Genomic DNA, 26,547 nt, shown 5'->3' on the forward strand with positions numbered 1-26,547 from the left:
CTTCTCTCAACATCCTTTCCCTTCTTCCCTCTTCTCCTTCAGTATCTTTTTGCCACATACGTTGCTCCTTCTGCCACTCTTGACATTGGACTCCAACAGGAAAAGAAAAAAGAAATTTATATGAAAATACAGCCACCATTTGAAGACCTTTTTGACACAGCAGAGGAATATATCCTTCTCCTCCTTCTTGAACCATGGACAAAGATGGTAAAATCGGACCAAATTGCTTATAAAAAGGTACTGTGCCACTGATAAATTGAGTGTGAAACCATTCAGGTTTACTACAATACTCACACCTGTAATCCCAGCACTTTGGGAGGCGAAGGCGGGTGGATCACCTGAGGTCAGGAGTTCAAGACCAGCCTAGCCAACGTGGTGAAAACCTGTCTCTACTAAAAATACAAAAATTAGCTGGGTGTGGTGGCGGGTGCCTGTAATCCCAGCTACGTGGGAGTCTGAGGCAGGAGAATTGCTTGAACCTGGGAGGCGGAGGATGCAGTGAGCCAAGATCACATCATTGCACTCTAGCCTGGACGCCAAGAGCAAAACTTGGTCTAAAAAAAATAAATAAATAAAAACTAAAACTAAAACTAAAAAAACCGTTAGATTTACTGCCAACGATAAGCAGCATTGTTAACTCACAAGAGAAAAACTGGTAAAGGTCTCATGTGGCCCTAAGATTTAGAGCTAAGATTTGGGTAGCCTCAAAATTTGGGCAGGGAAAGTATTTACCCACTTGATTTTTTAATTTTTTTTATTTTTTTGAGATGGAGTCTCGCTCTGTTGCCCAGGCTGGAGTGCAGTGGCATCACTTGTTTTTTTGTTTGTTTGTTTGTTTTGTTTTGTTTTTTTGCCAGTTTTCTTATTGTTGCCTAATGAAAGACTTTATGTCATTTTTTGCTCTCCGTACAAGTATGTCAGAATAGAGAAATCTGAGTTTTGGTTTCCTGTGAATAAGTAAATATGCCTTTCTTGCTACTTTTCAGCAGTAGCCTTAATTTTGATGAACAGAAACACCTATTTCATTTTATGCTAGATGAGTTTCAGTTACTATCACATGCATGGAAAACATAAACGTTTCATATGTATTGTGGAAAGTAGATCCTCTGACTTTGGTACTTCTATTTTAAAGTACCCCCAGTGTTCATCAGGTCAGACTGCTTGACTGGATACAAGTTTCAACACGTCTTTTGTCATCCTGAAAGAGGTCGTTTTAAGCCTCAATGCTTGAGTATTTTCACTATTTTATTAATGGGTGGAGGCCATTTATTTAAATATTTATTTTGAATCACAAATTAAAACCATCTATCTATACTTTTTATATTAAGTTAATGCATGTACTGTGTACCTGAGGTCATTTCAGGTGGAACTCTGCTGCCTTTGCATTGTTATTCTTTGTTCATATCTCCTCAACAACTTCTTAGATTGTCATACAAAATTAATACCAAAGCACCTTGGATAGAGTTACCTTATTGGATCGTGACTGAAACAACTGTTATGGTTTACTAAGTTCAATGACCAAAATAATTAGATTTCTCTTTGTCCTGAAAAATTAGCATAGCATCCTTTGTATTACAAAAATGCATTTATTACAGTAGGAAAATTTGGATATCAGATGAAGTTTAAAACAATTCTTTCCAGTCATTATTTTAAATATACTGTATGCCATAGAGGATGCAATGGTTTCAAAAAAAAAGGTTTGGAATTATAACTAACTTCCCTAAATCGAAAAGTTTCAGCATTAGTCGTGATTCTTATAAAATGGATGAAAGAAATTGTACTGTTTTTAGTAGGAGGAAAAATAAATCTCTCTTAATTCTAGAAACTTCCTTCTAGAAGTATGAGGACTTATCTAAAAGCCCAGCTGACTGTATTCTGTAGACTCTTTCCCAAAAAGAATAACGCAGCAGACTACCAAAGCTAGCTATTAAATACAGAAAGTTCTCAGGCAGCTCTTCAGTCAAGCTGGTTTTCCCCTGCAGTAGAGAAATAGAAAATGATCTTGTTCTTCTGACTATGTGAAACAGTACGTTACAAACTCTGAAGACAAGCTGCTATGAGGTTTTATTTGATGATTGATGGTCTCCCCTCTTACTACAGCTTTACTACTTAAAGCCTTTGCTCACATACTAATGACAACATGGAGTCTGGTCGTTTCTTGTTTCTGTGAATTATTTGGTTCCTAAAGCTAGTGGCATCTGCTGTCATGACTATTATCATGTTATATTGAATAAAAGTTGGAAATGTGACCAATATATTTGCATTGTTTGTAAGTTTACATTCCTCCAGAAAGCAGGAATGATCTTTGGTGGCACTATATCATTACATAGAAATGTATGCATTTTGTATTGCATCCTTTTGAAGTGTGACCCTGCTATAGCTAATCTTTTAAACTATGTTATCTTTCTGCTTTTGCTTTGAAAATAATTTGCTTTATTGCCAACTGTATTTGTTTTTCAGCCCACTGTTACTAGCAAATTATACATTCTCTTGATGTCACAAGCTTTATTTATTTATTTTAGGTGGAGCTGGTGGAAGAAACTCGACAGTTAGACTCCACATACTTCAGAAAGCTACAGGCTTTGCATAAAGAGACACTTTCCAAGAAAGCTGGGGTAAGGCAACCTTCCACTTACAAAAAGAAACTTTTTATCCTGGAGAGGGTTACCACTTTATGTATTGGGCAGGGGTAGACTGTAGAGTGAGGAGATCATGTATTATAGAGTAGGGGATAGGCAGTTTCATTTTTCTGCTGTTCCTTTGCCTAGCATGCTGCATTTGACAGGTGTTACCTCTTATTGACATATTTGACAAGGGAGCCAGAAAAACAAAGCAGATGAGGTATTTGACAGGGAACCAGGCCACTCGTTTGCCTTGGCTAAGACTAGACATTGGAGCCTTCAACTGTGTTATATTCCTTTGAATGTTATCAGTTATTTTCTATATGGCAGCTGCTCTTTCTATTTGTTGTCAGGTTACAAAGGAGTTAAATTAAGTTTTCTAAACAGAAAAGAAACTGTTGTGTGACAGCAATAGGGAAATCAATAAAGAAAAAATATGGGAAGGAATTTAGGAAGATGGTAAAAAGATCATAGGATTGACTAGGGTATTAAAGTGTTACTTTGATTCATAAAGTTGCATCTTTTGGATTGGCTAAGTAAACATAATAAATCCTTAAAGCCATAAAATTAAATTTATGCATCTACATAAAAATGATAGTTAATTGACCTGGAAAATGTTTAAGATATATTAAAATTTTTGTAACAGAAACACTGGTATGGTATGATCCTGTTTATGTAAAATTATATATGTGTTTCTGCATGTATCCATATGTATAAAAAGAAATATCTGAAAAGACACTCACCAAAATATTAAAGATAACTCTGAGTGGTAAGGTTGCAGGTGATTTTTTTAAAACTTTCTTCTTTGTGCCTATCTGAAATTTTTATTCTTATCCAGAAGTTATCTATTTGATACACTAATACTATCTTGCAAAGGATACATAAAAATCCATAAAGGTAGCATGATATAAGGTTGTATTGTAAACTCTATGAACTAAACTTTATAACACTATCCACACTCCTTCTACATAAGGAAAATTAATTTTTAAAACATTGGTGGCTTATCTCATGGATCCTTTATAAAAACAAATAGGGAGATGAATTAGTTATGTAAGGAATTGTATAAGGAAGGGCCTTTCAAAGAATAAGCCTCTTTTCCCCTTTGCCCTTTCGTTCTTATAAACTGTTCACAAAACATCAGATGTCATAAAATTATCTAAAAATTAACTTCTATATGGTGATTATATTTATATTTTAGTATTATATTTGAAGGATGTATTATTAGATAAGTAACTTGTATTACTCTATAACTTTTAAATATTATGTTATAAAAGAATGTCTTATGTTTATGATCAACATTGTTAAGAAAAAGAACCAGGTCACAAAACTATAAATAGGTACATAATCCTATCTTTATATTTTAAAACTACATCAGACATTGTAAATCTCTTCATGAATTCAATCTGCTGAACTATGGAACCATCATAGTATCTAATCTTCACTTTTAATTTTTAATTTTTATTTTTAATTTTTATTGTTATACTTTTCTTCATTTTTTATAAACTACATGTATATACATAAGTAAGACTGGAAGGCTGTATTAAAAAATGTTAATGGTGGTTATCTTTGAATGGTAGTATTATGTATGATTTTTATTTTCTTATTACAAAAGGCATGTTACTTCTGTACTTAGAAAAATATATTAAGGTTAATTTACAAGCAAGTGCTTTGTGTAGTAAATATTCACTAAATATTTATGAAAAGAAGGGAATGGAATGAAAATAAACAGAACAGAATTTGATACATTAGAATCTGAACCAGATTCTTTATCCAGATTGTTAGAATCTGAACCAGATTCTTTACAAGATTCTAGTCTTTACCCACTTCTGCCATTGAATTGTTAAATGGCCTTGGCCGAATGGTTAATTTTTCTTTCAGTTTCTCTACTTAAAATTGTAAACAATTTGTTGTGTTTAAGATTTTTTTTCTGAAAAGTACTGTTTCACCAGGATACCACTTGTGAAATTGGAAGTGGCATTTTATCACTCTCTAATGTCTCTAAACGAACAGAATATTGGGATAATGTTCCTGCAGAATACAAACATTTTAAGTTTAGTGATCTGCTTAATAACAAACTGGAGTTTGAACATTTCCGTCAGTTTCTTGAGACTCATTCTTCAAGGTAAGGGACATAACCATATATTTCTCACTGAAAACATTTTTCTAAGCTAAGTAGTTTTGATTCAACATATTATAAAAGTGATTTGGTGCTATAACAGATTTTACCCATGGCAATAAAAACTGACAAACATGATCATCTGAAATCTGTATAGGTAACTTTTTAAAGATGGAGTACATTTTGATTGTAGCAACCTCCACATAGTTCTTCTAAGTGGTTACATAATGTTGATACTTTTAGCATTGGCTAAGTTAAAATACCAATGTGCTTTATTTTTTCTCTTTTCTACTGTTTATTTGTTTTACATTTCTCTAGACTGGTATTTTAATTACTATTTCTGGAAAATGTCCTTTTTATATTTCATTGAGATATTGAAATTATAATATTTTATAATTTTTATTAACTGATATATAAATGAAACATTGTAGTTTTACCCAGAATCTTGGAACCTTATAACATATTTATCTAATATAAACTGAAGTATTGAATATATTTTTTCTTTTTAATATTCTCCCTAGTTAACAGAAACTGATTAGATCTGAGAGCCAAATTTCACTGTATATGGTTTCCCTTCATTGTAATGAGGATTTTTCTATCTTTTTGTTTTTCATCTGTTAATTTTTTAAATTTTTGTGGCTACGTAGTACGTGTATATATTTATGGGGTACATGAGATGTTCTGATACAGGCATGCAGTGTGAAATAAGCACATCATGGAGAATGGGGTGTCCATTCCCTCAAGCATTTATCCTTTGAGTTACAAACAATCTAGTTATACTTTAAGTTATTTTAAATTGTACAATTAAGTTATTATTGACTATAGTCATCCTATTGTGCTATCAAATAGTAGGTCTTATTCATTCTTTTTTTTTTTTTTTTTCTTTTTTGAGACAGGGTCTAACTCTGTCACCGAGGCTGAAGTGGCATGATCCCAGCTCACTGCAGCCTCCGTCTCCCGGGTTCAAGTGTTTCGCATGCCTCAGCCTCTGCAGTAGCTGGGATTACAGGCATGTGCCACCACGTCCAGCTAATTTTTGTATTTTTAGTAGAGATGGGATTTTGCCATGTTGGTCAGGCTGGTCTCAAACTCCTGAATTAAAGTGATCTGCCTGCCACCCACCTCGGCCTCCAAAAGTGCTGGGATTACAGGCGTGAGCCACTGTGCCTGGCCCTTATTTATGCTTTCTATTTTTTGGTACCCATTAAGATGAGGATTATTCTAAATCTGACCTTTTGTCAAATGACATGACATATGTGGAAATTTTCTTATTTTTGAAATTGATGAAATTAATGAAAGAACTCTGAGATCCCACCAATAATGGTGATAGATTTTTTTTTCTGATCCTAATATTCCTTTGTTATCATTCATATATTTAGCCAGGATTAGGAGTATAATAGAGTCAAGCTAACTAGCCTAGAAAGGAATCAGAGATAGAATATTGGGTTCATTATTTCCATGATCTAATGCAACTAGTCAAGACAGCCACTGTCTAAGTTCTGTCAAAACAACAATCGGGTGTTTGCTGGAATTTAGAGAAATAAATATGAAGACCTATACATTGTTTTTGTTTTCATTTTAGCATGGATCTTATGTGCTGGACAGACATTGAGCAGCTCCGGAGAATAACTTACAGAGATCGAAATCAAAGGGAGGCAAAATCTATATACATTAAAAACAAATACCTTAATAAAAAATATTTCTTTGGACCCAACAGTCCAGCTTCTCTGTATCAGCAGAACCAGGTATCAACATGCAAACCTATTTTTTAAACTGATGTTTGAAAACCGGTATTTTATTTCTATTTTTGCCAACAACCTGAAAGTCTCTTATTTTGTTTTCTTTTGCTTATGACTAATGTGTTAGAGACCTTTGATATTTATTTAGGTATTTATGAGCATCTATACATTAAATGTCTTTAATACTCAAATATTATATAGTATAAAAATATGTTACTCTAAAAAATAGTTTATAGAATAAAATAACTTTTATTCACCTACTCATTGACTCATTCAATAAATTTGAGTGCCTTCACTATGCCAGACTCTTCTAGGTGCTCAAGATAAAGTGGTGAAGAAGATGGACAAGCTCCCTGCACCTGTCAACATGTAGGAAAACAGCTGTTATCAACCATTAAGCCAAATCTGTACCACTTTTCTGTTCTTCTCTGAACTGATATTATTCCAAATATAATCGATCTTTGAAAATCCTCTTTACCATGGAACCTTGAACAAATGTTATAAAAGAAAAAAAAAAGAAAATCCTCCTTATGATTGTATTTTTCCCAGAAACTATTTTTATTGACCAGGACAGTTTGAGCATTTTGTTGGACCAAAGTCCTATGGCCTTAATCACAATTTATTAATAACTAAATAACTACAGTGTCATTAGATTGACAGCAACAATATAAGATTGGGCTGGGTGCGGTGGCTTACGCCTGTAATCCCAGCACTTTGGGAGGCCAAGACAGGTAGATTGTTTGAGGTCAGGAGTTCGAGACCAGCCTGACCAACATGGTGAAACCCTGTCTCTACCAAAAATACAAAACTTAGCCGGGTGTGGTGGCACACACCTGTAATCCCAGCTACTCAGGAGGCTAAGACAGGAGAATCCCTTAAACCTAGGAGGCAGAGGTTGCAGTGAGTGGAGATTGTGCCCCTGCACTCCAGACTGGACAACAGAGTGAGTGAGAATGTGTCTCAAAATATATGTATATATATAATTGGGATTCAGCAGTAGGTTTGTGTTTATGTAACACTGCTCATGAAATATGACTCAATTTTTATACTTTTGAAATATAAACAATTATTATAATTTATATAGTTTGAAGTTTGTTAGTATTACATTCATGCCTAAAGATGTAATGTATAGCTTATGAATTTTTTGTTTGGTAGTTTATAAGAATACATATTCTAATGGTATATATTACTAAAATAAAAATTTCAGATTAATGCTAAATTCAGTAAATTAAAGAAAAACTCAGAGTTTCACTAGTAAGATATACCAAATTTAAAAGCTAGATCTTTGGAGTACAGGAGAAATTAGCAGAAGTCTTTGGGAGTGAGAAGGAGCAGGAATTCTAGGATTAAGCAACTTTGACAAAAATGCTTTGTCCTTAGTTCCTTGAGATACAAATCTGGGACACATTAGCAAAAGTGGTTGGGTGTCTCAATAAGCACAAGTATGAAATAAACACATGGAAAGCATTTGTTTTCTACTTGGCTTGCGCTCCATTGCGTGAGGTTTCATGGTATCTCATGCTACTGTGTGAATCCTCCATAGTACACACAACATGCTGAGAATCCAAGTCAGTGAAAGTCACCCATTGCTATCATAGCAAATGGATGTGTTTACTACAGAGGAGTTTTCCCAATGATCCTTCTTTGTCTTTGTCATTACTTTTAAAATGTATTTTGTACTTAAGGATGTCTGCATCACATTGTTTTACAAAGATCGTGCTAGTCCAGATTTCAGTTGTGCAGCCAATTTGCTCTTTAATTAGCAAGGTAGTCTTTTTTTTTCCTTTTCTTTTTTGTTTTTATGCAGAAACAATATTAGTGTTGATATTATTTAGTTGATATTATTGAAGGAGGACTAAGAAGAGGATTTCCTTTTTGTTTTTATATAAAACAATAGTATTAGTAGGGTATTATATTAATATTATTGCTCAAAGGAGAACTAAGAAAAGGGCAGTTGTTCCACTGAGCCATCCAGAAATTTTGAGTGGTATGTACACAGAAACAGGGAGAAACCAGAATGAGTTATGGCAGGAAAAAGCCATTAGTAGCTTGTTGAAGCCAATAGTTAAGCAGAAGGAAAATTTAGATCACAAAGAAATTGTGTTTTACAAATGGTACTTATTGTCTATAAAACATGACCTTTTTCTTCTTCCTGTTGCCTCTGTTTTCTGCTTAGAGGTTGTTGGAAAAGCCCTACATTGCTATCACTACAGCTGCACTGTTCTAGGTGTATAGTGCACTACAGCTGCCATCATCCTATCTCCAACCCAATATTTGTTGGTAATATACATATTTATAATATCTGAGTCAAGGTTGTCTTTTAACTAACACATTTTCCTCATCCACAGAAGAAAATTCTTAAATGGATCAATTTGACTAGAATCACAGATTCATAGGATATTAGAAAACTAATAGACTAATGTCCTCATTTTTCAGTTGGAGATACTGAGTCCATGGAGAGAAAAAAATGCCATTGCTGTGGTCACACAGGATAAAAATCTCACTTCTGTGTTCTTTTTGATATATCATAAGTAAGCACAAATCATACATCTAAAACAACCACCACATACACCACAATTGTCTGTCTGATTTTAGGGGAATTACTGCTCAGTATAGCCAGGAGATGTTATACCGAAAATGAAAATTGGCACTCCTCAGGATGCAGCAAATGGTTTTGTAGTGAATGAATGAATTAATGATTATTAGTGTTTCTTTTAAAAAGCACAATAGTTTCTGTTTCCATTTTAATTTTCTTAGGTAATGCATTTAAGTGGTGGCTGGGGGAAGATTCTTCATGAGCAGCTTGATGCACCTGTTCTAGTTGAAATCCAGAAGCATGTCCAAAATAGGCTAGAAAATGTATGGCTGCCATTGTTTCTTGCAAGTGAACAGTTTGCAGCACGTCAAAAGATAAAGGTATATAAATTAGTATAATCTTTTGAAAGCAGTTGTCAGTACCTCTCAAAACTTCAAATGTGCATACCTGGTGACCCAGCCATTGTATTTTTTTTTTTTTTTAAGGAATGGGTTCTCTCTGTCACCCAGTCTGAAGTGCAGCAGTGTGATCCTAGCTCACTGCAGCCTTGAACTCCTGTGCTCAAGCAATACTCCCACCTCAGTCTTCCAAGTAGCTGAGACTACAGGCATGCATTACCATGCCTAGCTAATTAAAAAACATTTTTTTTTTTTGGAAGAGATGGAGTCTTTCTATGTGCCAGGCTGGTCTCAAACTCCTAGGCTCGAGCAGTCCTCCTGCCTTGGCCTCCCAAAGTGCTGGGATTACAGGTGTGAGATGCTATGCCAGGCCTTAGTCATTGTACTTCTGTTGAGAGTGGTTTGAAGTATGGAGTCAGCCACGTGTGGTGGCATGCACCTGTAGTCCCAGCTACTTGGAAGACTGAAGCAGGAGGATTGCTTGAGTCTAGGAGATCAAGGCTACAGTGAGCTATGATCACATCAGTGCACTCCAGCCTGGGTGACAGAGTGAAACCCTGTCTCTAAAATAATAATAATAATAATAATAATAATAATAATAATAATAATAATACATTTTTAAAAAGAAGCATGGAGTCAAACTTCCCAAGTTTTTGGTTTTTTGTTTGAGAGCCAGGGGTCACCCTGTTGTCCTCAGTGTCCAAACTAGAGTGCAGTGGCTATTCACAGGCACAATCATGGTGTACTACAGCTTTGAACCACTGGGGCTCAATCAGTCTTCCTGCCTCAGCCTCTGAATTGCTGGGACTGTAGGCAAGCACCACAGTGCCCAGCTCTGACTGCCAAGTTTTAATCTCAACACTGCCACATGTTAGTTGTACCACCTTTAACTTTCATAAATTGTTTCCTCATTTGAAAAATCGAGTTGGTCATAGTAATTACTTAGTAAGGTTGTTCTGAAAAATGAAGTGAAATTAACATGTGCTTAGTGTCTGTCTTAGAATGGTGCCTGGCACATGGCAAACACTCAACTCTTACCTATTAATATAGTTGTTATTTTTAATATTATTAAGTCCTCACACAAATGGACAAGGTTATACAAGGATATTCATTGTAATATCAAATGGGGGAAGAATTAGATGAGTTATGATAATTCTGTACTATGGAAAAATATGCAGATTTCCTTACAAAATGAAATATGAGATTTCCACATGTACTATATGAAAAATGTCATTTATTGAACAAAACAAGGAGGATGCAGAACAATATATAGAAGATAATCCCATTACATTTACTTACATCTCTGTCTATGCATATCTATCCATCCATCCATCCATCTGTTTATGCTTATGATAGAAAAATATCTATGCCTCCTGGGAATGGGTTTGGGGAGTGCAGATTTTTACTTTTTATTTTGTAAAGTGGGTTTGTCTTTGCTTTGTCTTATTTTTATTTTATAAGAAGTATTTCTTTGATAATTTAAAATGTCATTAGCATACCTTGTTTTTAGGTTTCAGGCAAACCTGATCTTTATAAAAATAACACAGAGGTCAGAAAACACGTAATTTTGGACTTTAGTATGCAAAGCCACGTGCCATTAATACTAATCAGGAAGAACCTGAAAAGCTTCCTTCTATATTCAGTTTCTCAAACACTTTGTGGCCTACTTATTTGGAAATACCCTTAGTCATTTGAGCTGAGCAACTTACGGAAAACACAGTACAGTTGGGAAGACAGAATTTATAGTATGAAGAGGAAGGATTGACTAGGCAAAATGTTTCTGGAAATAAGCTTTGGGAAAACTCAAATCTCCTCATTCTCTTTCTTCAGGTTAACTCCAGTTCTCTATCCAAAGCCAAGTAAAAGGACATCTGGCTTGCTAATATTATTTACCGCATTTCCTCATTATGTTTATCGCTGTAATTTTATTGTAATGCATAGTAATTTCTTGACTTAGCATTCTTTGGGTGGCCAGAAAAATAAACTGATTTTGGCAACCTTGAACCAAAGACAAAAAGGAGGGGTGACGATTTATTCTAAAATGGTGCTGGGACATCTCACACACTTAAGAGTTGACGCCCAAGCTTTAGAAAAGATGTAGGCCAGAACAGCCATGGGAACCCAGCAATAATTCTCAGATCTTTCCACCTGGCTCTGTCTATCAAAAAGACTTAGCCCCAGTGATTCTAGTCCTTATCTCTCTAGATCCGCTTCTGGATCTATCTGCTATGGACAGGGAGATAGAGTCAACAGCACAGATTTGTTATGAGTGGTTTCCAAGAAAGGGGAAATAATATGAATAGACAATAACCCCAAGAAATATCTACTATATTTCTGTGTCGAGTAACTTTTAGTACTCTTTTAAAATTAGTTGTGAAAAGTATATGGCTAGAAAATAGCTAAAAAGTCTGAGAAGTTATAACTGTCTTTCCAGCTTCAGTTCCCATGTGAGCTCAAGTGAAACTATCATCATTTGGGGCAATAACAATCGGCTATTATTATCTCTGTTTTACAGATGAGAATACAGTGCTCAGAAAAATTTGGTATCTGACCACAGGGCTTCCATTTTTAAGTTTTATCCTCTTTCTCCTAAACTTCACTATCTCTTATCCAAGTTAACCTTTATCTCATTTTTTAAGCTACTTAATTAGTAAATGATTTCAAACCTTTAGTCTGAATAACTGGGATAAAATAATTGGTTTTGCTTTCAGGTACAGATGGAAGACATAGCAGAAGAGCTCTTACTACAGAAGCCTGAAAAGAAAATCGGGGTCTGGAAGGCAAGTAATGTTTCTTATATTTTTCCTCTTGTAAGTTTTGCTCTGTCAAAGTATTGTTTTTCTTTCCCCTTCTTGTTCAAAAATTCTCACTGAAGACACACTGTTTCCTAAACTGACAACTGAGCACTGATACTGTTTTTAATAGGTGAATGGAATTTGGAGGAAAATGTGACTCTATCAGAACTCTGTTCTTTTTTTTATATATATACTTTAAGTTCTAGGGTACATGTGCACAATGTGCAGGTTTGTTGTACCATGTTGGTTTGCTGCACCCATCAACTCATCATTTACATTAGTTATTTCTCCTAATGCTACTCCTCCCCCAGCCTGCCACTCCCCAACAGGCCCCAGTGTGTGATGTTCCCCTCTCTGTGTCAAAGTGATTGCATTGTTCAATTCCTACCTATGAGTGAGAACATGCAGTGTTTGGTTTTCTGTCCTTGTGATAGTTTGTTGAGAATGATGGTTTCCAGCTTCATTCGTGTCCCTGCAAAGGACATGAACTTATCCTTTTTTAATGGCTGCATGGTATTCCATGGTGTATATGTGCCACATTTTCTTAATCCAGTCTATCATTGATGAACATTTGGGTTGGTTCCAAGTCTTTGCTATTGTGCAGGGTGCCACAATAAACATACATGTGCATGTGTCTTTATAGCAGCATGATTTATAATCCTTTGGGTATATACCCAATAATGGGATGGCTGGGTGAAATGGTATTTCTAGTTCTAGATCCTTGAGGAATCACCACACTGTCTTCCACAGTGGTCTAGCCAATTTACACTCTCACCAACAGTGTAAAAGTGTTCCTGTTTCTCCACATCCTCTCCAGCATCTGTTGTTTCCTGACTTTGTAATGATTGCCATTCTAACTGGTGTGAGATGGTATCTCATTATGGTTTTGATTTGCATTTCTCTGATGACCAGTGATGATGAGCATTTTTTTCATGTGTCTGTTGCCTGCATAAATGTCTTCTTTTGAAAAGTGTCTATTCATATCCTTTGTCCACTTTTTGATTTTTTTTTTTCTCGTAAATTTGTTTGAGCTCTTCGTAGATTCTGGATATTAGCCCTTTGTCAGATGGGCAGATTGCAAAAATTTTCTCCCATTCTGTAGGTTACCTATTCACTCTGATGGTAGTTTCTTTTGCCATGCAGAAGCTCTTTAGTTTAATTAGATCCCATTTGTCTATTTTGACTTTCATTACCATTGCTTTTGGTGTTTTAGTCATCAAGTCCTTGCCCATGCCTGTGTCCTGAATGGTATTGCATATGTTTTCTTCTAGCATTTATATGGTTTTAGATCTAACATTTAAGTCTTGAATCCATCTTGAATTAATTTTTGTATAAGGTATAAGGAAGGGATTCAGTTTCAGCTTTTTACTTATGGCTAGCCAGTTTTCCCAGCACCATTTATTAAATAGGGAATCCGTTCCTCATTTCTTGTTTTTGTCAGGTTTGTCAAAGATCAGATGATTGTAGATGTGTGGTGTTATTTCTGAGGCCTCTGTTCTGTTCCATTGGTCTATATATCTTTTTTGGTACCAGTACCATGCTGTTTTGGTTACTGTAGCCTTGTAGTATAGTTTGAAGTCAGGTAGTGTGATGCCTCCAACTTTGTTCTTTTGGCTTAGGATTGTCTTGGCAATGTGGGCTCTTTTTTGGTTCCATATGAAGTTTAAAGTAGTTTTTTTCTAATTCTGTGAAGAAAGTCATTGGTAGCTTGATGGGGGTGGCATTGAATCTACAGATTACTTTGCACAGTATGGCCATTTTCACGATATTGATTCTTCCTATCCATGAGCATGGAATGTTCTTCCATTTGTTTGTGTCCTCTTTTATTTCGTTTAGCAGTGGTTTCTAGTTCTGCTTTAAGAGGTCCTTCAGATCTCTTGTAAGTTGGATTCCTAGGTATTTTATTCTCTGTGTAGCGATTGTGAATGGGAATTCACTCATGATTTGGTACTCTTTTTGTCTGTTAATATTGTATAGGAATACTTGTGATTTTTGCACATTGATTTTGTATCCTTAGACTTTGCTGATGTTGCTTATCAGCTTAAGGAGATTTTGGGCTGAGATGATGGGGTTTTCTAAATACACAATCAAATGTGCCGGTTTTCAAAGGGAATGCTTCCAGTTTTTGCCCATTCAGTATGATATTAGCTGTGGGTTTGTCATAAATAGCTCTTATTATTTTGAGATACATTCCATCAATACCTAGTTTACTAAGAGTTTTTAGCATGAAAGGCTGTTGGATTTTGTTGAAGGCCTTTTCTGCATCTATTGAGATAATCATCTGTTTTTTGTCATTGGTTCTGTTTATGTGATGGATTATGTTTATTGATTTGCATATGTTGAACCAGTCTTGCATCCCATGTATGAAGCAGACTTGTTCGTGGTGGATAAGTTTTGATGTGCTACTGAATTTGATTTGCCAGTAATTTATTGAGGATTTTCGCATTGATGTTCATCAGGGATATTGATGAACAAAAAATTCTCTTTTTTTTGTTGTGTTTCTGCCAGGCTTTGGTATCAGGATGATGTTGGCCTCATAAAATGGGTTAGGGAGGATTCCCTCTTTTTCTGTTGATTGGAATAGTTTCAGAAGGAATGGTACAACTCCTCTTTGTACCTCTGGTAGAATTCGGCTGTGAATCCATCTGGTCCTGGACTTTTTTTGGTTGGTAAGCTATTAATTATTGCCTCAATTTCAGAGCCTGTTATTGGTCTGTTCAGGGATTTAACTTCTTCCTGGTTTAGTCTTGAGAGAGTGTATGTGTCCAGGAATTTATCCATTTCTTCTAGATTTCCTAGTTCATTTGCATAGAGGTGTTTATAGTATTCTCTCGTGGTGGTTTGTATTTCTGTTGGATCGGTGGTGATATCCCCTTTATCATTTTTATTGCATCTGTTTGATTCTTCTCTCTTTTCTTTATTAGTCTGGTTAGCAGTCTATCAATTTTGTTGATCTTTTCAAAAAACTAGCTCCTGGATTCACTGATTTTTTTGAAGCGTTTTTTTTGTCTCTATCTCTTTCAGTTCTGCTCTGATCTTAGTTGTTTCTTGCCTTCTGGTACCTTTTGAATTTGTTTGCTCATGCTTCTCTAGTTCTTTTAATTGTGATGTTAGGTGTCAGTTTTATATCTTTCCTGGTTTCTCTTGTGGGCATTTAGTACTATAAATTTCCCTCTACATACTGCTTTAAATGTGTCCCAGAGATTCTGGTACATTGTGTCTTTATTCTCATTGGTTTCAAAGAACATCTTTTTTTTTTTTTTTTTTTAATTTTTTTATTATTATTATGCTTTAAGTTGTAGGGTACATGTGCATAACGTGCAGGTTTGTTACATATGTATACTTGTGCAATGTTGGTGTGCTGCACCCATCAACTCGTCAATTACATCAGGTATAACTCCCAATGCAATCCCTCCCCCCTCCTCCCTCCCCATGATAGGCCCCAGTGTGTGATGTTCCCCTTCCTGAGTCCAAGTGATCTCATTGTTCAGTTCCCACCTATGAGTGAGAACATGTGGTGTTTGGTTTTCTGTTCTTGTGATAGTTTGCTAAGAACGATGGTTTCCAGCTGCATCCATGTCCCTACAAAGGAAACAAAATCATCCTTTTTTATGGCTGCATAGTATTCCATGGTGTATATGTGCCACATTTTCTTAATCCAGTCTGTCACTGATGGACATTTGGGTTGATTCCAAGTCTTTGCTATTGTGAATAGTGCAGCAATAAACATACGTGTGCATGTGTCTTTATAGCAGCATAATTTATAATCCTTTGGGTATATACCCAGTAATGGGATGGCTGGGTCATATGGTACATCTAGTTCTAGATCCTTGAGGAATCACCATACTGTTTTCCATAATGGTTGAACTAGTTTACAATCCCACCAACAGTGTAAAAGTGTTCCTATTTCTCCACATCCTCTCCAGCACCTGTTGTTTCCTGACTTTTTAATGATCGCCATTCTAACTGGTGTGAGATGGTATCTCATTGTGGTTTTGATTTGCATTTCTCTGATGGCCAGTGATGATGAGCATTTTTTCATGTGTCTGTTGGCTGTATGAATGTCTTCTTTTGAGAAATGTCTATTCATATCCTTTGCCCACTTTTTGATGGGGTTGTTTGTTTTTTTCTTGTAAATTTGTTTGAGATCTTTGTAGGTTCTGGATATTAGCCCTTTGTCAGATGAGTAGATTGCAAAAATGTTCTCCCATTCTGTAGGCTGCCTGTTCACTCTGATGGTAGTTTCTTTTGCTGTGCAGAAGCTCTTTAGTTTAATGAGATCCCATGTGTCAATTTTGGCTTTTGCTGCCGTTGCTTTTGGTGTTTTAGACATGAAGTCTTTGCCCATGCCTATGTCCTGAATGGTACTACCTAGGTTTTCCTCTAGGATTTTTATGGTATTAGGTCTAACATTTAAGTCTCTAATCCATCTTGAATTAATTTTCGTATAAGGAGTAAGGAACGGATCCAGTTTCAGCTTTCTACTTATGGCTAGCCAATTTTCCCAGCACCATTTATTAAATAGGGAATCCTTTCCCCATTTCTTGTTTCTCTCAGGTTTGTCAAAGATCAGATGGCTGTAGATGTGTGGTATTATTTCTGAGGACTCTGTTCTGTTCCATTGGTCTAGATCTCTGTTTTGGTACCAGTACCATGTTGTTTTGGTTACTGTAGCCTTGTAGTATAGTTTGAAGTCAGGTAGCGTGATGCCTCCAGCTTTGTTCTTTTGACTTAGGATTGTCTTGGAGATGCGGGCTCTTTTTTGGTTCCATATGAACTTTAAAGCAGTTTTTTCCAATTCTGTGAAGAAACTCATTGGTAGCTTGATGGGGATGGCATTGAATCTATAAATTACCTTGGGCAGTATGGCCATTTTCACGATATTGATTCTTCCTATCCATGAGCATGGTATGTTCTTCCATTTGTTTGTGTCCTCTTTTATTTCACTGAGCAGTGGTTTGTAGTTCTCCTTGAAGAGGTCCTTTACATCTCTTGTAAGTTGGATTCCTAGGTATTTGATTCTCTTTGAAGCAATTGTGAATGGAAGTTCATTCCTGATTTGGCTCTCTGTTTGTCTGTTACTGGTGTATAAGAATGCTTGTGATTTTTGCACATTAATTTTGTATCCTGAGACTTTGCTGAAGTTGCTTATCAACTTAAGGAGATTTTGGGCTGAGACAATGGGGTTTTCTAAATATACAATCATGTCATCTGCAAACAGGGACAGTTTGACTTCTTCTTTTCCTAACTGAATACCCTTGATTTCTTTCTCTTGCCTAATTGCCCTAGCCAGAACTTCCAACACTATGTTGAATAGGAGTGGTGAGAGAGGGCATCCCTGTCTTGTGCCAGTTTTCAAAGGGAATTTTTCCAGTTTTTGCCCATTCAGTATGATATTGGCTGTGGGTTTGTCATAAATAGCTCTTATTATTTTGAGGTACGTTCCATCAATACCGAATTTATTGAGCGTTTTTAGCATGAAGGGCTGTTGAATTTTGTCAAAAGCCTTTTCTGCATCTATTGAGATAATCATGTGGTTCTTGTCTTTGGTTCTGTTTATATGCTGGATTATGTTTATTGATTTGCGAATGTTGAACCAGCCTTGCATCCCAGGGATGAAGCCCACTTGATCATGGTGGATAAGCTTTTTGATGTGTTGCTGAATCCGGTTTGCCGTATTTTATTGAGGATTTTTGCATCGATGTTCATCAGGGATATTGGTCTAAAATTCTCTTTTTTTTGTTGTGTCTCTGCCAGGCTTTGGTATCAGGATGATGTTGGCCTCATAAAATGAGTTAGGGAGGATTCCCTCTTTTTCTATTGATTGGAATAGTTTCAGAAGGAATGGTACCAACTCCTCCTTGTAGCTCTGGTAGAATTCAGCTGTGAATCCATCTGGTCCTGGACTTTTTTTGGTTGGTAGGCTATTAATTATTGCCTCAATTTCAGAGCCTGCTATTGGTCTATTCAGGGATTCAACTTCTTCCTCGTTTAGTCTTGGAAGAGTGTAAGTGTCCAGGAAATTATCCATTTCTTCTAGATTTTCCAGTTTATTTGTGTAGAGGTGTTTATAGTATTCTCTGATGGTAGTTTGTATTTCTGTGGGGTCGGTGGTGAGATCCCCTTTATCATTTTTAATTGCGTCGATTTGATTCTTCTCTCTTTTCTTCTTTATTAGTCTTGCTAGTGGTCTGTCAATTTTGTTGATCTTTTCAAAAAACCAACTCCTGGATTCATTGAATTTTTGGAGGGTTTTTTGTGTCTCTATCTCCTTCAGTTCTGCTGTGATCTTAGTTATTTCTTGTCTTCTGCTAGCTTTTGAATGTGTTTGCTCTTGCTTCTCTAGTTCTTTTAATTGCGATGTTAGAGTGTCAATTTTAGATCTTTCCTGCTTTCTCTTGTGGGCATTTAGTGCTATAAATTTCCCTCTACACACTGCTTTAAATGTGTCCCAGAGATTCTGGTATGTTGTATCTTTGTTCTCATTGGTTTCAAAGAACATCTTTATTTCTGCCTTCATTTCGTTATGTACCCAGTAGTCATTCAGGAGCAGGTTGTTCAGTTTCCATGTAGTTGAGCGGTTTTGATTGAGTTTCTTAATCCTGAGTTCTAGTTTGATTGCACTGTGGTCTGACAGACAGTTTGTTATAATTTCTGTTCTTGTACATTTGCTGAGGAGTGCTTTACTTCCAATTACATGGTCAATTTTGGAGTAAGTGTGATGTGGTGCTGAGAAGAATGTATATTCTGTTGATTTGGGGTGGAGAGTTCTATAGATGTCTATTAGGTCTGCTTGCTGCAGAGATGAGTCCAATTCCTGGATATCCTTGTTAACTTTCTGTCTCGTTGATCTGTCTAATGTTGACAGTGGAGTGTTGAAGTCTCCCATTATTATTGTATGGGAGTCTAAGTCTCTTTGTAAGTCTCTCAAAGAACATCTTTATTTCTGCCTTCATTTCATTATTTACCCAGTAGTCATTCAGGAGCAAGTTGTTCAGTTTCCATGTAGTTGTGTGGTTTTGAGTGAGTTTCTTAATCCTGAGTTCTAGTTTGATTGCATTGTGGTCTGAGAGACAGTTTGTTGTGATTTCTGTTCTTCTACATTTGTTGAGGAGTGCTTTACTTCCAATTAGGTGGTTAGTTTTAGAATAAGTGTGATGTGGTGCTGAGAATAATGTATATTCCGTTGATTTGGGGTGAAGAGTTCTGTAGATGTCTATTAGGTCTGCTTGTTACAGAGCTGAGTTCCGGTCCTGGATATCCTTGCTAACCTTCTGTCTCATTGATCTCTCTAATATTGATAGTGGGGTGTTCAAGTCTCCCATTATTATTGTGTGGGAGTCTAAGTCTCTTTGTAGGTCTCTAAGGACTTACTTTATGAATCTGGGTGCTCCTGTGTTGGGTGCATATATATTTAGGATAGTTAACTCTTCTTGTTGAATTGATCCCTTTACCATTATGTAATGGCCTTGTCTCTTTTGATCTTTGTTGGTTTAAAGTCTGTTTTATCAGAGACTAGGATTGCAACCCCTCCTTTTTTTGCTTTCCATTTGCTTGATAGATCTTCCTCCATTTCTTTATTTTGAGCCTTTGTGCATCTTTGCACATGAGATGGGTCTCCTGAATACAGCACACTGATGGATCTTGACTCTTTATCCAATTTGCCAGTTTGTGTCTTTTAATTGGGGCATTTAGCCCATTTACATTTAAGGTTAATATTGTTATGTGTGAATTTGATGCTGTCATTATGATGTTTGCTGGTTATTTTGCCCATTAATTGATGCAGTTTCTTCATAGCATCAGTGGTCTTTACTATTTGGCATGTTTTCATGGTGGCTAGTACCGGTTGTTCCTTTCCATGTTTAGTACTTCCTTCAGGAGCTCTTGTAAGGCAGGCCTGGTGGTGACAAAATCTCTCAGCATTTGCTTGTCTGTAAAGGAGTTTATTTCTCCTTGACTTATGAAGCTTAGTTTGGCTGGATATGAAATTCTGGGTTCAAAATTCTTTTCTTTAAGAATGTTGAATATTGGCCCCCACTCTCTTCTGGCTTGTAGGGTTTCTTCCGAGAGATCCGCTGTTAGTCTGATGGGCTTCCCTTTGTGGGTAACTTGACCTTTTTCTCTGGCTGCCCTTAACACTTTTTTTCCTTCATTTCAATCTTGCCAAATCTGATAATTATGTCTTGGGGTTGCTCTTCTCGAGGAGTATCTTTGTGGTGTTCTCTGTATTTCCTGAATGTGAATGTTGGCCTGCCTTTCTAGGTTGGGGGAGTTCTCCTGGATAATATTCTGAAGAGTGTTTTCCAACTTGGTTCCATTCTCCCCATCACTTTCAGGTACACCAATCAAATGTAGATTTGCTCTTTTCACATAGTCCCATATTTCTTGGAGGCTTTGTTCATTTCTTTTTACTCTTTTTTCTCTAATCTTGTCTTCTCACTTTATTTCATTAATTTGATCTTCAATCACAGATACCCTTTCTTCCACTTGATTGAATTTGCTCTTGAAGCTTGTGCATGCATCACAAAGTTCTTGTGCCATGATTTTCAGCTCCATCAGGTCATTTAAAGTCTTCTCTACACTGTTTATTCTTGTTGGCCATTCGTCTAATCTTTTTTCAAGGTTTTTACCTTCCTTGTGATGGGTTCCAACATCCTCCTTTAGCTCAGAGAAGTTTTTTATTACTGACCTTCTGAAGCCTACTTCTGTCAGCTTGTCGAAGTCATTCTCCATCCTGGTTTGTTCTGTTGCTGGTGAGGAGCTGTAATCCTTTGGAGGAGAAGAGATGCTCTGATTTTTAGAATTTTCAGCTTTTCCGCTCTGGTTTCTCCCTATCTTTGTGGTTTTATCTACCTTTGGTCTCTGATGATGGTGACCTACAGATGGGGTTTTGGTGTGGATGTCCTTTTTGTTGATGTTAATGCTGCTCCTTTCTGCTTGTTAGTTTTCCTTCTAATAGTCAGGTCCCTCAGCTGCAGGTCTGTTGTAGTTTGTTGGAGTTCCACTCCAGACTCTGTTTGCCTGGGTATCACCAGCAGAGGCTGCAGAAGAGCAAATATTGCAGAACAGCAAATATTGCTGCCTGATCCTTCCTCTGGAAGCTTCGTCCCAGAGGGGCAGCCGCCTATATGAGGTGTTTGTCAGCCCCTACCATGTAGACACCTCCCAGTTAGGCTACATGGGGGTCAGGGACCCACTTGAGGAGACAATCTGTCCATTCTCAGAGCTCAAATGCTGTGCTGGGAGAACCACTGCTCTCTTCAAACGTTTAGGTCTGCAGAAGTTGTCTCCTGCCTTTTGTTCAGTTATGCCCTGCCCACAGAGGTGGAGTCTAGAGGCAATAGGCCTTGTTGAGCTGTGGTGGGCTTAATTTTCACATCGTAGTACAGCAGCTTTCAACATCTGACCCACGTTTCAGTGACTTGCCCAAGAACCAGATGCATTATGGAATTCTGATACATCTCTTCAAGAGCCCCCAGGTTGTATGCCAAGAATGTTGCAGGACTTTTCCTTCGTTCAGCTAAAGACTGGGTTCTTGTCTGTCCCTCGGCCAGGAAAATTTAGGCTGGGAGACGGTTTAAAGGGTGAATAAAGCTGGGTTTTATTGGGTGAAAAGGTGGGGGGATGAAAGGGAAACAGGGTTCCTTCACAAGGCCAGAGTCCCCTGCTAGAGGCTTCCCATTGACCCTTGGAATTCAGAACTCTGTTCTTTTTAAAAAACTTATTATTATTATTATTCGGGTCTTGCTGTGTTGCCCAGGCCAGAGTGCAATAGTATGATCATAGCTCGTTATCACATCTAACTCCTGGGCTTGAGTGATCCTCCTGTGTTCACCTCCTGAATAAGGAGCTCTATTCTTAAAGAGATCCTTGACCTGTTCAACCTTAGAAGTGTGTGATTGCCTTAAATATGTATTTTTCTTTATTCTGTGTGTCATGGATTTACTGAGACAAGCTGTGCATTCCAACATATGATAGTTTATGATTGAGAGTGAATTACACAAAAAAATGAGCAGCATGCAGCAGAATCAGCAGGTTAAATTGTCTTACATTATGACTTTAATTTATCTGTCTGTCTATCTATCTATCTATCTATCTATCTATCTATCTATCTATCTATCTATCTATCTATTGATCGACAGAGTCTTGCTCTGTCGCCCAGGTTGGAATGAAGTGGCACAATCTCAGCTCACTGCAACCTCTGCCTCCCAAGTTCAAGCAAGTTTCATGCCTCAGCCTCCCCAGTAGTTGGGATTACAGGCACACACCACTACACCCAGCTTATTTTTTGCATTTGTAATGTAGACGGGGTTTTATCATGTTGCCCAGGCTGGTTTTGAACTCCTGAGCTCAGGCAATCTGCCCATCTTGGCCTCCCAAACTGCTAGGATTACAGGCATGAGCCATCACGCCAGGTACATTATCCCTTCTATTTAGAGCTGCATTTTAATCATAACTGTACACTGCTCTCAGGCATCCTCACAAGGGCACTTTGCCGAGCAGGAGCACACATAAAAAATCAAATCAAATTGAAATAGAAATAAAAATATTAAAAGCAAAAAGATAGAATTTTAGCTTTAAAAGAATTAAGATAACTATCATTTTGATGACTTAAAACCACTACAATATAATACCTGGCTAGAAATGGCCTATTTTGCTTTGTAACATGCATAATAAACATAGTCTTCCTTTTGAACTTGCAAGTTTATGTGTACTTATCCTTCTGCAGGTCCTAATAAAATGTCCAACTAGACCTAGGTGACCCTCTGCTAACTAACAAAAATAGATGTTTATTTGAATATTAGAGGAATGTATGTATCTGTTAGTATGCTCTTTTGTGTATTTTCCTCTTGAAAAGAAATACACTTTTTTAATGTTTGTTTTTTGCTATAATTTTGATTGAAATATTACATGGAATGGAATTATTTTTATATAATTGTTTATTACATGTATGTTATTATTTTGTTTAAATTACAGGTTTTAGTTAAATTTCTAAGTTTTACTATCTTAAGCAGATCTTAAAATATTATTTGCTGAGTGGATTTTAAATAAACATCCCAGTCTAATACATAGCTGTTCCTATTTGTAGGGCTATAATTTTAATATGGGCCATATGGTGGGGGTCTTAACTTTTTGTCCAGAGAACATGACATGTGCCTCACTAAAATAGTGACATCTATTCACTTCTATTCACTTTATCTGGGTTAATGGCACCACCATTCATCTAGACTGCCTGGAGTTGCTTCACTTTTCAGTTTTCAACTCAGATGTCATCCTCAAGGCCCTTCTCTATAAAGGTTTTACTCCTCCAGGCAGAATTAGTTACTCCTTCCTTTGTGTTACCATGGCACTTTTAAAAAATGTAACTCTCTAAACACTTAAATTGATAGTCACATATTATTTGTTTCAAGGAATTTATTTTATGTGTTGCTAAATCCATCTGAATTGTTGTCTTTGGAATGATACTTCCTTGCATGGTTGTAAGCTAAAAATAAGCCTTGGGGAACTTAAATATTAAAATCTATTTAGTGAATTTGATAAAATCAATTTCTTATGTTTTCAATCTGAAAGGCTAAATGGGGTTGAATATGTGATTTTAAATGGGCAAAATAAAAAAAGTAGATATTTTATATTTCCAAATTGTAAAGATGTATAATAAATGTTGATAAAAATACCTTTAGGTGTTACTAAAATGCCATGGGTGCTTCTAGCTTTTATGTTATGTAAAGTAAACAGTCAAAGGAATTTTAATAAAATAATTTATTAATAATCATTATTTGTTATTATTTTTAATCATTAACATAATAAAAAGATGTCTCATCTAAAAATATAATATTTTCAGGATAAAATTGTAGTGAAGTGCTATAGTAAATTATTTAACTTATAGAATCAATTGATAATTTTTTCTTAAAAAATGAAAATATATTAAATGTTAACTACCTTTACTTTTTAAAAAGCAAGAGAATTATATATTAATATATAACATATGTAATAATAAAATAAATAATGTAATAACATATAATCATAACATTATGATTACTTTGTTCTGTTTAAGCACAGAACTCATACAATGTACTAAAAAGTAGGTTTTCACCATAATCTCAAGCTGTAATAACTGTTAACATTTTTAAACAATGTAGTCATATGGTCTAAATCATCTAGTCATTTCTTTTTCACTCTACCTCCTAAAAATGAAGCCATAAAAATATAAAGGAGACAAAAGAGAAAGGAACAGGGGAAAATGTTGTGAAATTCTATTGTAGCCATGCTACACATTTCGACAGGCAAAATTACAGGAGATAGAAGTTGGTAATTGTTAGCCTAATTAATGAGCCAATTTCCTATATTCTCTGTTTTGGACAGCCTGTGGAGAGTAAGTGGATCTCTTCATCTTGTGAAATCATTGCTTTTCGCAAAGCATTATTGAATCCAGTTACTTCAAGACAATTTCAACGTTTTGTGGCTCTAAAAGGAGATTTATTGGAAAATGGTTTACTCTTTTGGCAAGAAGTACAAAAATATAAGGTATTGTATTGGGAGCTGGAGAAAACCACCTGTTTTGAGGAGGAAATGCATTAAAATGTCAGATTTTCAACTAACTTTATGCACAAGATTTGTATAAGATATCCCAATTTTGCCATCTTCTTCCTACCAGTATATAAATATTGAGATGTTTATTGTCCAATCTCTAGATACATTTATTATTATACAGTGAAGAATAAGAGTGAGCCCTGGAATGATAATACAGGTTGGGCATTCCAAGTCTGAAAATCTGAAACCTGAAATGCTCCAAAATCTGAAACTTTTTGAGTGCCAACATGATACTTAAAGTAAATGCTCCTTGGAGTATTTCAGATTTTTTATTTTTAGATTTGGAATGCTCAACCAGTAGGTATAATACAGATATTCCAAAACCAAAAATGAATCCAAAATCTAAAACACTTCTGGTCCCAAGCATTTTAAGTAAGGGATGCTCAACCTGTATTAGGTTTTTTTCAGATATTAACGTACATATGATTTAATGAGAACCTTCCTGAAGAGAGTTTTAACTATATTTCTACACATCAATCATCTCTAAATGTACTGTACATATTTTTTCCTAACAGTATCTATATTTGGTGTATCCATACAACTAAGATCTCTTTGTAAGAATCCCTCCCAGGCATATTTACAGTAATAGTAATCAAAGACACTGGATTATGGATAAATAAACCAATAGAGAAGAGAAAGGAATTAGAAAGAATTAGAGATGAAAAAGAACAGCCAAATTCTTAACAAAATAAGTAAAAGAGAAATGGTTAGGTACAAAGGCAGTTTATTTTCAGGGTTAAGTGTTGAGTGTAATCATACAGAATCTTCACACTGAAGAGGAGGAAGGAACTTTCCCTGTTATGTTGTCTAGACTTGAATAAAGAAATGTCTAGAAATACTGAACGGTATTTTAGTCTTTACTTAAATGCTCTCAGAGGTAGCAGGCTCATTTCCTTGCAAGCAGTCTATTCCATCCCATTGTAAACGTGGGGAATAAAAATTAACAATTTAGGAGTATAATGCTTTCAAATGGCCTATAACTATGTACTATGTGACACTAATACAGTTGCTTAACATATAGTTAGTAGTTGCTCAATAAAATTTATTTCTAAGTTTTTCCAACATACAGTAAAACTGTTTTCTACCCTTTTCCGTTATCAACAGTTTTTGTACTATTCTCAGCTGAGACTGTAACATTAAAAAACAACATTTTTGAGACAGGGTCTCACTTTATTGCCCAGACTGGAGTACAGTAACACAATGACAGCTCACTGCAGCCTTGACCTCCTGGGCTCAAGTGATCTTCCCACCTCAGCCCCCCAAGTAGTTGGGAGTACAGGCATGCACCACCATGCCTGGCTAATTTTTAATTTTTTTGTAGAGATGGGGTCTGCCTGTGTTGCCCAGGCTGGTAAAAAAAAAATGTTTGAGAGAAGCTTTTTCACAGCCTTTCACATGAGCAATATTAAAATAACTTTTTTGGGAATTAGAAAGGAGGTAGAGTGTGTTTTCCTCAATAGGTAATTTTTTCTTATGGGTGGGCAGAACTATCTTTAACCTAATATAAATATGAACAAGCCTAACCCTGCTAGGACAAGAGGTAATGAGATACACTTTGTAAAATAGGTATTTTAAAAAACCAACTATAGACTTATACACCGTGAACCCTTAGTTTTATGACTTTCTCCTTTAAGGCCTCCATTTAAATTTTGGTCTCCATTTTAATGTCTTTTCTACAATATAGCATGAGAGACTTACAATACTAGGTAGCTATTAAAAAGCAAGCTATAGGAGTAAAGTTGTTTATATAA

General features: G+C 36.0%; 1 protein-coding gene and 1 non-coding gene across 14 annotated transcripts in view; one reads left to right on the forward strand and one right to left on the reverse strand.

Moving 5' to 3' along the window:
* LOC105476133 (regulator of G protein signaling 22) overlaps nucleotides 1-26,547 on the forward strand; it is a 177,310-nt gene that overhangs the window by 109,472 nt on the left and 41,291 nt on the right. For 12 of the 13 annotated variants that reach the window (XR_011606381.1, XM_071067477.1, XM_071067478.1 and 9 more), the window contains 7 exons: nucleotides 43-237; nucleotides 2,523-2,615; nucleotides 4,571-4,743; nucleotides 6,320-6,482; nucleotides 9,234-9,392; nucleotides 12,122-12,190; nucleotides 24,569-24,730. Coding sequence is in view for 12 of the 13 variants with exons in the window: in XM_071067477.1 (XP_070923578.1) it covers nucleotides 43-237; nucleotides 2,523-2,615; nucleotides 4,571-4,743; nucleotides 6,320-6,482; nucleotides 9,234-9,392; nucleotides 12,122-12,190; nucleotides 24,569-24,730 (1,014 nt within the window). In the remaining variant the exon portion in view is untranslated. The remainder of the gene's footprint in view (nucleotides 1-42; nucleotides 238-2,522; nucleotides 2,616-4,570; nucleotides 4,744-6,319; nucleotides 6,483-9,233; nucleotides 9,393-12,121; nucleotides 12,191-24,568; nucleotides 24,731-26,547) is intronic. The other variant, XM_071067475.1, reaches the window with a different exon arrangement.
* On the reverse strand, nucleotides 3,986-4,052 carry LOC112425643 (small nucleolar RNA SNORD77). The gene has a single exon (XR_003016762.2). It is a non-coding gene; the product is annotated as a small nucleolar RNA SNORD77 (small nucleolar RNA).

This window comes from Macaca nemestrina, chromosome 8 (assembly GCF_043159975.1).
Source record: "Macaca nemestrina isolate mMacNem1 chromosome 8, mMacNem.hap1, whole genome shotgun sequence".
Taxonomy (NCBI): Eukaryota; Metazoa; Chordata; class Mammalia; order Primates; family Cercopithecidae; genus Macaca; species Macaca nemestrina.